Raw genomic sequence first — 12,286 nt, 5'->3', positions numbered from 1 at the left:
TCACCAAGTCAAGATTACTGTGAGGTCAAATGTCCATCCCCAAATCACAACTTAATAACGCGTGTAGTCCACCGGGCGGAGGCATCCCCATCGACGCTGTTGGCGTCGAGTTCTATCTAGTTATTACACATACCCCTTTTCCACCAAATCAGTTCCAGGGCTGGTTCGGGGCCAGTGCTGGTGCTGGTTCACAACTCATTCAACTTGCAAGCCAGCTGAGAACCAGTTTGCTTTTCCATAGCTCGCGGTGCTAAGGGGAGCCACGTCAGTTACGTCGCTGTATACGTCAGTTACGTCGCTGTATACGTCAGTTATGTCGCTACGTTTGCATAAACCTTGGCACCAGGGCTTTGAACCGGAATTTTTTTCCTATTGGTTCGTTCCGAACAGAAACGGAATTTTAACGTTTCCGGTTTTGGGTTCCACCATTAAATAGACGTTCCCGAACCGGTTAGAACAAAAAAATTTCATTCCCGGAACGGTTAATTACGTTCCCTGTCAGCGGTTTAACAAATGGCTATAAAATTATGTCTCTGTCTCATCCAGCTTAAGCCAAATGTAGGCTAATTCTATTACAACCTTCATTAAATAAGACAAGAAATAATTCAAAACAATTATTATTTCAAATGTTGGCGATTTGGATTCTCAGTATGTCTTCCCATCTACACAAACAGAAAAAGTGCCAAAAATGAAAGAGAATTCGTTTAGTGTGTTACCAAAGGCTAGTCAGGCCCTATAGAGGGCTACCGCATGACGTCACCGCGCCGCGAGAGTTTGTTAGGCGCCATATTGGAAGACCAAGTACACATCTATGCAAGTACATGCATACATAAAACAAACTACACCTGAAATGTAGCCAGGGCCGGTTCTGCCCTAATCTGGACCCGGGTGCAACATCGCGCAACCCCCCCCCCCCAAAAAAAACAGTCTAAATCAGGACAACCATCACATAACTATAACTATAAACATTTTATATAAACTATTTTAACTAAATGGGCTATAATAAATGAGCCTGCAGGCAGCCACGGCGGGCTGCCTCAGAAAAGTAACCATTCAATGACACAACTGAAAGCCTGCAGCCACGGCGGGCTGCCTCAGAAAAGTAACCATTTGTCCTACCTTAAAACTCGTTTTGCATTTTCTGCCTCCTTTTTTTGTATTTTCGACCCTCCGTTTATTTTCTTTCCTTTTCTGAAAACCCGATTTGTGTCCAGACATTTTGTTCTGCTACCAACGAACTAACTCGTCAGGTCTCGTCTCTCGAGCCCGCGATGATTCCCGTGGGAAGGGCAACAACTGATACATTTTTACAAACAGCCAATAGGGAGGTTGCAAAGTTCAGGCTCTTCTTTGCTCAGACACTCAGTAATGCACTTATTCACTAGTAGTCCACCTTCCCGCTCTCTCCATTCAATCAGCGAACGTCACACAGGAAGTGAACCCCAGCGGGTCATAGAAACTTGCGCAGGAGGAGAATGACTATTTGTAGGCTACAGAAACTTTGAGGAACGAAATAAAAACCGGTATTAACCGGTTACCATTATTTTTAATAAGCGTTTCTGTTCCGGAACATAAAAAATAATAAAGTTTCTGGTTTCGTTTCTGTTCCATGTGAAATAGAAAAAGTTCCCGGTTTTCGTTTTCGTTCCTTGAACCGGTTCAAAGCCCTGCTTGGCACGAATATCAAAGCAAAAACAACACGGAAGAAGCAGCAGCAGCAACAACAATAATAATAATATAATGGATGACTTTGCGTTTGTACAGCTGCTGCTTCTCGTCGCTTAAAAATGGCGATCTTTCGTGGTCTTATTGTTGTTGGTCTTAACAACTTCACCCCCCCACTGACGTAAGCGGTTCTTTCCTCTGGCCCAGCAGAGAGTTGGTGCGAGCCTGGAACCGGTTTTTCTGGCCCCAGAGCCAGTTCTTTGTCAGTGGAAACAGAAAACCCGGTTCCAAACTAAGCACTGGCCCCGAACCAGCCCTGGAACTGCTTTGGTGGAAAAGGGGCAAGAGAGGCACTAGACAGGGCTGTGTTTTATCGCCTCTACTTTTTGCCCTGGCTATTGAGCCCCTGGCACAAATGACTCGGTCTGAGCCCCGCATACATGGATGTGGTTTAAATAACACATTAAGTAAGATTTCACTATATGCAGATGATATCCTATTATACGTTACTGAACCTTTTTCTTCAATACCAGCCATACTAGACATAATATCCCAATTTGGAAGCTTCTCAGGTTACAGGATTAATTGGTCTAAGAGTGAATTAATGCCTATAAAGATCCAAGACCTTTCAGTCGTGCGAAGATTTCCTTTCAAGAGATCACTGCAAGAATTCACATATTTAGGCACCAGAGTTACCAAAGACTTCCAGTCACTGTATAAGTCTAACTTCCCTCCTTTAATATCCAAACTGCAGAACAGCATTCAGTTTTGGAGATCACTTCCCCTTTCATTAGTAGGAAGAATTAATGCGATAAAGATGGTCTTTCTCCCTCAAATTCTCCATCTCTTTCAAAATATTCCGATATTCCTTCCCAGGAGATTCTTTAAACAGCTTGATTCAATTATGAATCCATTTTTGTGGGACTATGAAACACCTAGAATAAGAAAAGCACATCTTTGCAAATCCAAGGCAGATGGTGGGATGGCCCTTCCGGATTTTTTTGTTTGTACTACCGGGCCTGTGCTTTCCGCACCATTGTAATGTGGTTGGATTACACTTTTATAGATCCAACCTGGACTGTAATGGAAAGAGCAGATTGTGCTCCATATGACATTTAAATAAATGCAATAAAAACACATTTTTAGATTGTGGGTATTGTATTTAAAACTGGATGGCTGTGCCAGAAGCCAAACCCTGCATGTCCTTCTTGGTTTTAACAACTTGCTTGTTTGCTGAACACAAACATGGCAATAAGTTCTTGAGCGAATGGACCAGACTCCACTTTTGAATCATTAATCCCTTTTGACTGAGAATGCCCCGCATCACTCAAAAGAAATGGATACAGAAACCACTCGGTGGTATTAGATCCTTACACGCTAACAAAGAAGGATTTTTCCTATGAAAGGAAATCGCATCGCTCCTGTGGAGGACGGCCCCATGAGGACAGTTGAAAGTCACACCTGGAGGACGCTCTGGACTCTTACAGTAATGCTTTTATGGCTGAGGACTACAGTTGACTTGCTAACTTTAGGACTGCAGTTGTCATGAACAGTTTTGCACTCAAGTTTCTATCAATGAAGAGTTTATAACATCAACGAAACTGACTTCATGTTAAAACTGTTAAAATTTTATAATCATGTCTGTTATCATCCAAATGAGGATGGGTTCCCTTTTGAGTCTGGTTCCTCTCGAGGTTTCTTCCTCATGGCGTCTGAGGGAGTTTTTCCTTGCCACCGTCGCCACAGGCTTCATCATTGGGGATAGATTAGGATAAAATTAGCTCATGTTTTAAGTCGTTCAAATTCTGTAAAGCTGCTTTGCGACAATGTTTATTGTTAAAAGCGCGATACAAATAAACTTGACTTGACATTAGCACATTGGTGTTAGCACCAACAAAAATAGACGAGTCATGTTACAGTCATAACTGTATAATTCACAATGTTATCCGCACTTGGCAGCAGATTAAGGCTAGATTCAATGTCAAGTGTCTATCCTTCTCTTTACCTATAGCGAGAAACCCATCTTTCGCCCCATCCTGCATGGACTCTGCCTTCTCACAATGGAGAGATCTGGGTATTCTAAACATTGGCAACCTCTTCATAGAAGTCAGTATGGTCTACAGCAAAATAATTTTTTCAGATACTTACAAGTGAGAGACTATGTGAAGAAACATATAGCCCAACTTGAAGGTGTTGAACCCACGACTTTGGATGGGTTGTTTAAACTTGGTGGTAGGGCTAGACACTTAATCTCCATACTTTATACCTCATTATTAAGCAGATCCTTACCATCTACACAGGGGATTAAACTACTCTGGGACCGAGAGTTTGGAGAGGGGATAAGTGATGAACTTTGGGATGATGCTTTAGAGAACATACATAAGTGCTCTGCTAACTCAAGACATTGCCTTATTCAGTTTAAGATAGTCCATAGACTTCACCTTGCTAAAACAAAACTACACAGAATATTTCCAGATGTTTCCCCACTGTGTGATAAATGCATGGCAGATGAAGCCTCTCTTCTTCAGTTATTTTCTTTGCCCCAAGTTAATGCCATTCTGGGTCCAGATATCTCATTCAATATCAGACATGCTAGAGACATTGCTGGAACCAGATCCATTCTTGGTTGTGCTTGGAGTCTCAGATAAATTTTACTCACTTCCAACAGGTCAACAAAAACTGTTATCATACATGTTAATTACAGCTAAGAAAGTCATTTTACAGTTTTGGAAGAAAAGTGAGACCCCTTCTGCTAAACTGTGGCTGGAGGAAATGATCAGACTGTTGCACCTGGAAAGGATACGGTTTGTGCCATCAAACAGACTTGACAGATTTGAAAAGATTTGGCACCCCCTTCTCCATTATACTGACTGAGTTAATATTGACTGGTTGAGTTAATTCATGGTACGATCTGACTGCCTCAACGTTGCCATGGTTCAGGAGGTCCCGGGGGGATAGGGGTGTGTGTGTGTCTTGTTGTTGTTGTTACATTTGTTGTCTTTTAATCTTAAAAACTGGGTATATTTGTATGAATGTCTTTGTGCTAAGATACTTCTTTCAATAAAACAGATTTAAAACAAATAGATTCAAAAACAGCTTCTTTCCAAAAGCCATAACCGCCCTGAACTCGGATATGCTCTGACTTTATAGTCTAACCCCCCGTGCAGTATTTTATTTTACAATGTGACTCTCTTCGTGCAATAATTTATAATGTGCAATACCTCACTCCATAATGTGAAACACAACACACACACCTCAGGACGGTGCACCTTACCCCCCTTACACCTTTTTTTTTTTTTTTTCTTCTTCTCTACACGCTGTTTGCACTGTTATTGGAGTTGCTTTTAATCTCATTGTACATGTGTATAGTGACAATAAAGGCATTCTATTGTATTCTATTCTATTAAATACACTGAACACACTGTTATTATAGTGAACTGTAGTAGGTGTGTGTACACTCAGTCACCACTAGATGGGGCTGCTGTATTAAAGCTGCAGTGTCCGGTTATGTGTTTGTTTGTTTGTTTGTTGCTGTTGTTACTGTTAATGCTTTCAGTGCTGAGCTCCATTGACCCCCCCCCCCCCCCCCCATTTCTCCCCCCAGTGTGTTACACTCCCTGAGTGTGTTGCCGGTGCTCAGTGAGAGCGCCATGCAGAGTGAGGCAGTGAGCAGGAGGAGTGTGTTGGGTGTGATGGCAGACGGCTCCATGTGGGTGTATGGTCTCGTTCAGTTCGCCAACATGCTGCTCAAAAACAACAAACATGTGCAGAGTACACACACACTCAGCGCAGACCACGCACACGCCTGGGACAGGTACACACACTCTCACACACTCGGGTTGTGAATAATAATGTGATTGTGAGACTGATCTCACCATACACAGGCGGGTCCATAAGTATGCGGACAGTGCCGCAGTTTTGTTGGTTTTGACTCGGTGCACCAGCACAGTGGATCTGAGATGAAGTGGAGACTTTCAGCTTTAATTCAAGGGCTTTAACAAAACGATCACATTCACCAGTTAGGAATTACAGACATCTTTACACACTCCCTCCAGATTCACAGGCTCAAACTGACCTGCCTGAGAAGCTGTTTCAGGGCGGGTAAGGCCGGCTTCCTCATTATCTCATCGTAAATTAAGGCGATCAAACATCTGGAGTTGAGCAGGTGTTCAGGGGAACTCTCATTATTTGGACTGCAAAGGATTTACAGCCGAGTGTTAAAAATCATCCTTATATTTCTGATTGTTAACGTGTCTGAACTAAAGCTGAGAGTCTGCACTTCACTTCAGCTCCACTGAGAGTGCACACCGGCAACGTGGGCAGAACCCTCACTGTCCAAATACTTATGGACCCAAATATATTAACATCATGATACACTTTCTAGGTAGATCGCTTATACTCAGGTGTGTGTGTGTGTGTGTGTGTGTGTGTGTGTGTGTATAGCATGCTGCAGTCAGTTGAGTCTCTCAGTAAGAAGATGAAGAAATCTGAAGCTCCTGAGCACTCGGCCTTCCAGCACCTCTTCCTCATCATCGGCATCCAGATGTTCAAGGTCAATAAAACACACACACACAAACCATTATTCTTATGGTGGTGTTATTTTAAATAATCAGTTTGAAGTGAAGTTGTGTGTGTGTGTGTGTGTGTGTGTGTAGGCTCCTGATGACAGTGTGGAGTTGCTGAATGATCTGAGGAGCTGTATGGAACAAGCACAGGCCAAAAAGTCCAAGAAGAAGAAGCAGAAGAAGAATGATGCAGGTGAGGAAAGTCCCGGTTCTGACACAGTGCCCCGCCCCTTCAGTACCCTCCTACTACCCCTGTGGTGTCATTACAGAGAGGCGTGGCGTCAGGTCCCCACTTCTGATTCATTTCACTCTCGGGGGGTTTTCCACTCGTACTGCCCCTGATGTCAGCACTTCCTGTTTTCAGAGCTGCAGCATGTCAGTGATGGATTCTCTTAGCTCAGTGTAGTAGTGCATTATGGGTAATCGTATAACGCCCACCTGCTGCAGTGCATTAGGGGATTTCATTCATGGAATTTTTTTTTTCCCAAATTTCTTTATTGAATTTTTGCAGACAGACGGTACAGAAAAATGCGTCGATTTCAGATTGTGCCAAAGTCTCTGCGTTAGAGTGAAGTACAAAAAAAGACAAAGAGAAGCCCAACATGAATCCCTCTATCCCTCCCGACAACCCATGTCAGATGTAGTCACAACAAACAACTAAATTATTATCCAGCATATAACAACATAAGTAAATAATTGCAGTACAATAAAACAAAAAACCCCCCCGAAAACAGGGGGATAGAGGAGAGACGAAAATAAAGAAAGTGTGGGGGGAGGGGGGTATTCTCTCTTTCCAACTGTTAAGAAGCGTCCTCGGCATCATCAGGAGGAAAATTAAGGCTGTTAGTAATATAAGCCAGCAGTGGGTCCCAAGTTTTATGAAATGCTGTCAAAGATCCCGTCTCGTCTCGTCTTCTTCCGCTTATCCGGGACCGGGTCGCGGAGGCAGCAGTCTAAGCATGGAAGCCCAAACTTCCCTTTCCCCAGACACCTCGGCCAGCTCCTCGGGAAGAACACCGAGGCGTTCCCAGGCCAGCCGAGAGACATAGTCCCTCCAGCGTGTCCTGGGTCTTCCCCGGGGCCTCCTCCTGGGGGGACATGCCTGGAACACCTCCCCAGGGAGGCGTCCAGGAGGCATCCGAAAAAGATGCCCGAGCCACCTCAGCTGGTTCCTCTCGATGTGGAGGAGCAGCGGCTCTACTCCGAGCTCCTCCCGAGTGACTGTGCTTCTCACCCTATCTCTAAGGGAGCGCCCAGCCACCCTGCGAAGGAAACTCATTTCAGCCGCTTGTAGCCGCGATCTTGTTCTTTCTGTCATTACCCAAAGCTCATGACCATAGGTGAGAGTCGGAACGTAGATCGACCGGTAAATTGAGAGCTTCGCCTTTTGACTTTTGGTTCTGTCAAAGATCCGTTCTGAGAAAACCTTAACTTCTCTAATTTTAGACATTTGTAAAATTTCCCGTATCCAACTATTGTGTGTTGGTGGAGAAACTTGTTTCCATTTGAGAAGAATGGCGCGCCTGGCAAGCAAGGTGGTGAAGGCCAGGACACGCTGTGTAGAAACAGGGAGATTTTTAGACAGAGGGAGACCAAACAGAGCAGTCAGGGGATTTGGTTCTGTGTTGAGAGCCTGTTTGAGAGTTTGAAATATATTGGACCAAAAGTTGGTCAGCCTCGGGCACGTCCAGAACATGCGTACACGGTCGGCTGGGGACTGTTTACAGCAGTTACAGGCATCACTGTGATTTAGATATATCTTTGCTAATTTAGCATTAGTAAAGTGGGCTCTGTGAAGCACCTCCCACTGTAATAGAGCGTGCCTAGCACAAATTGATGAAGAATGAATGAGTTTTAAGATGTCTCTCCACTGGACATCGGTAATGTCGACTCCCAAATCCTTCTCCCACGCATTTTTAGGCGATACAATGGGGACTGAGTTCAGAAGTGCAGTCTTATTATAAATGCCAGATATCAGTCGCTTTTGTCACAAGTTGAGAGACAGTAATTGGTCAATTTTGGCTTCAGGGGGGCAGTTTGGGAAATGTGGAAACTGTTTTTGGATAAAGTGTCTCACTTGAAGATACCGAAAAAAATGGCTATTGGGTAGGCTGTATTTATCTGACAGAGATGCAAAGGACATGAAAACACCTTCTTCATACAGGTCATTAATGGGGCTTTTCCACTACAAACGCGGCTGAGTCGGGCTGAGCCGTGCCGTGCTGAGTCGAGCTGAGCGGGGCTGTTGGAGTTGCATTTCGACTACAACCGCGCTGAACCGTGCTGGCTGGAAGTGGGTGGACACCTTGGGTGGAGTTAGCGAAAGTGGGTGGACGTCACGTGATGTCGTTAGGCGGTGCAAACAGTGACATCAGTGACCTTTTAAGCGGTAGTCTCACGACCCGGATAGTAAACAATAAACATGGAGAACATGGAGTCGTTAGTGTTGCTGGTCTTGGTGCTGTGGCTTGTTGTCACCGACAACGCCAACAGATACTGGCAAGAGCGTATAGATGAGGCGAGGCGCATAATTTGTCGTAATTCTTCTTCTTCCGGGTTTACTGTGTTTACAGATGGTGGTTAAAGATCCCAGCGTGCTCGCGGGGCGTGTGTGGGCATGTGAGGACACTCCTCCTCACCAATCAGTGCACAGGGGAGTGTCTCCTCACGCCCCCAGCCTCACTCCAGGGATCCCAGCAGTAACTGAAAAAAATAGAGGAATGTAAGAAACCTATCAGCAGGGGTCAAGGGCGCTGCAAGCCCCCTGAAGCTGTTGAGATTTTAACATTTAAAGATGCTATAGAACACATTTTTTACATAGATTTAACATAGAAAAGCAACAGAATTTAACAATAATGTGTATCTATTTGATGCCATATTTTGTAATCAATGACATAAGTGGCAAAAAAAAATTATTTATAAAAATTAGATGAAAATGTAGCTTTGAAGAATATACTTCTTCCAACCCGGACACTGTTCCACTCTCTCTTTTATGGACGATATCTTTTTTTCCACGACATATTGAATTAAGTTCAACGCATTAGAAACAAAAGCACGAATGGAGTTAAAACACATTTTCTAGCAAATGGGCGCAGCCATATTGTTTTCTCGTTCTATCGCGTACAGTCTCGCGGTATTTACATCAATTTAACTTCCGAGTGTTCCCGAATGTCAACGAGAACAAACGAAGCTGACAAAAACATCGCTAAACAAGCAAACCAAATCAGAACGTATTCTGCTGGTCATTTTACTTAACAGATATGCAAGAGATTAAAAAAAAACACTTTGGCTAGGAAAAATAGCGGAATTCCGCTAAATAGCGGACGTCTGTGATCCCTGCCACTCGGCTCGGTTTGGCTCAGTTCAGCCTCACTCCAAAACCGTGCGAGTTTTGGGAGGTGAGTAAGGCTGAAGTGAGCTCAGTCGTGCTGCTCTGGGCCAGTCAAAACGCGAGCCGTGTTGGGCTGAAGTGAGCTGAAAAAGGGTAGTGGAAAAGGCCCATAAGTGTTCTGAGGCCCTTATCTGACCATCGACGAAATGTAGGGTCAGAGCAAGAAGGGAGAAATGCATGATTATTCAAAACTGGAGCACAAGTCGAAGCTCTGTGTAAGCCGTGCTGTTTCCTGAACTGAATCCAAATTTTAATTGTATTTGTGACGACCGGATTGGGTGAGACATTATGGGCGTTTATGGGGAGCTGGGAACAGATTGTGGAGTGTAAGGAGCAAGAAGAGGATGATCTCTCAGTGTGAGCCTGAGGTGGACAGGTGTCTACACCCTCCCCATGGAGCCAATATACAAGTTTATTGATGTTGCAGGCCCAAAAATAGTGGCGAAAATTTGGCAATGCTGGTCCCCCTTCAGGTTTAGAAAGTTGAAGAATGTTGTTTTTTTTTTAATACGGGCTGGTTTATTATGCCAAGTGAAAGCATTGAGTTGTTGTCGAGGTGAGCAAAAAAGGATTTACTAAGACAAATTGGGATGTGTTGAAAAAGATACAGAAATTTCGGAAGAATAACCATCTTAATGAGATTAACTCGGCCTGCAAGGGACAAGAGGAGGGCAGCCCATCTAGACAAGTCCGACTTGCATTTATCTAATAGGGGCTGAAAATTCTTCTGAAAGAGTTCCCTGAAGGGGCTGGTAATAAACACCCCCAAATACTTGAATCCTCCTTCAGCTATTTTGAAAGGAAATAGAGAATGTGGGAGGGATCTCGCCAAATTATTAACAAAAAATAGCTCACTTTTCTGAATGTTCAATTTATACCCTGATAGGTGCCCAAACTGATCCAGAGTGGACAAAATTGAGGGGAGGGAGGATGTAGGATTTGAAATAAATAAGAGAAGGTCATCAGCATATAAAGCGAGTTTATGAACTAAACCAAAATGAGAAATGCCTTCAAACTCATTCAGCCCTGTCGGGTCCCACGTTTGAGAGGGAAGTATGCTGAATGAATGCCGTTAGTATTTACAGAAGCACAGGGAGTGGCATAAAGAAGTTTAAACCAAGAAATAAAGTTAGAATCAAAGCCAAATTTCTCTAAGATGAAAAATAGAAATCCCCACTCCACCCGATCGAGAGCTTTCTCTGCGTCAAGCGCCGCTACGATTTCAGGAGTGTTTGACGCGGGTGAGAATATGATGTTCAGCAGCCTTCTGGTGTTAAAGAATGGATGTCTCCCCAATGTGAAGCCTGTCTGGTCTAATGAGATTACTGATGGCATCTCACTCTGGAGACGGAGGGCAAGAACCTTTGCGAGAATCGTATAATCTATGTTTAAAAGTGAGACAGGTCTATAGTTCCCACAAGAGGTAGGATCTCTGTGTTTCTTCAGAAGCGGTGAAATAGATGCCTCATACAAGGTCACTGGCAGTCTGCCTTCAATAAAGGAATCCTTGAACATTCTCACAAGGATAGGAGCTAGTAACATCGAGCATGCCTTAAAGAACTCGGCTGTAAAGCCGTCGGGACCGGGAGATTTCCTGTTTTGCATCGAATTGATTGGTTCATGTATCTCCAACAAAGTGATGGTTCTACCCAGTTCTCTAGCGATGTTTACGTCACTCTGAGGATACGTTAACCGGCCTAAAGGATTAGGGGTCGCTGCCGTAGTTGGGTTGCATTCAGAAGTATACAGTGTGGTATAGAAATCAGAAAAAGATTTACTGATAACTGCTGGATCAGAAGTGTGGCTACCATCAGGTAGCTTAATTTGAGAGCTCAATCTCGAAGCGCTAACTGCACGGGCCTGCTGTGCCACGCGGCTCCCTGCCTTATCTCCTTGCTCAAAAAAGTTTTGTTTTGATTGTCGCAGCTGTCTCTCCACTATGCGTGTCATTAACAGGTCATGTTCCGAATGTAGTAGTAAGCGTTTCTTATAGAGGGTGGGGGATGGAGAGGTGGAGTAATTCCATCGAGCTTTAGAAGTTCCTCTGCAGTTTCCACCAGCCTAGCCTGTTCAGCCCATCGTGGAGTGTTTTTATGTTGAACGTGCTCAGTGCACGTGTCGTAAACAAGAATAATAAGACTGAATAATTAGTTTGTGTTTCAGACAGCGAGCAGGCTGAGGGGGCGGAGCCTCACTGGGTGGAGGTGGTGGTGGATATCCTGCTGTCTCTCCTCGCTCAGCCCAGCCGTCTCATCCGCAGTGTGTGTAAGACCACCTTCAGCCGAGTGTGTCCTTATCTCACACAGCCTGCACTCGCTGCCATACTGAACGTAAGATCTCTCTCTCTCACACACACACACACACACACACACACACCGACTTTGTGTGTGGTTCTGATCTGAGCTGTGATGGTGATTAAGGTTCTGGACCCGAGTAAGGACGAGGAGGAAAGCGGTGTGCTGGTGACAGATGACAATGATGGAGAGAAGAAGAAGAAAACACAGGAGGAGGAAGAGGGAGATGAAGAGCAAGAGGTAGAGGTGAGTCTCTCCAACACACACACACACACACACACACACACACACACACACACACACACACTCCTGAATTCAGGATGTAATATAGAAATGAACCGTATCTCCCGTTTTATAACCTTTATGATTGG

At 44.3% G+C, this 12,286-nt stretch overlaps 1 protein-coding gene across 1 annotated transcript in view; it reads left to right on the top strand.

Annotated features, from left to right (window-relative positions):
• The window catches only part of mybbp1a (MYB binding protein (P160) 1a), a 29,426-nt gene that overhangs the window by 12,249 nt on the left and 4,891 nt on the right, over positions 1-12,286 (top strand). Inside the window, exons 12-16 of the mRNA XM_060907685.1 lie at positions 5,270-5,479; positions 6,109-6,217; positions 6,321-6,423; positions 11,785-11,951; positions 12,042-12,161. Of these exons, the coding sequence (XP_060763668.1) occupies positions 5,270-5,479; positions 6,109-6,217; positions 6,321-6,423; positions 11,785-11,951; positions 12,042-12,161 (709 nt within the window). The remainder of the gene's footprint in view (positions 1-5,269; positions 5,480-6,108; positions 6,218-6,320; positions 6,424-11,784; positions 11,952-12,041; positions 12,162-12,286) is intronic.

This window comes from Neoarius graeffei, chromosome 24 (genome assembly GCF_027579695.1).
Source record: "Neoarius graeffei isolate fNeoGra1 chromosome 24, fNeoGra1.pri, whole genome shotgun sequence".
NCBI lineage: Eukaryota > Metazoa > Chordata > Actinopteri > Siluriformes > Ariidae > Neoarius > Neoarius graeffei.
Note: the sequence above shows the minus strand (reverse complement) of the source record. Positions and strands in the feature narration are given on the sequence as shown.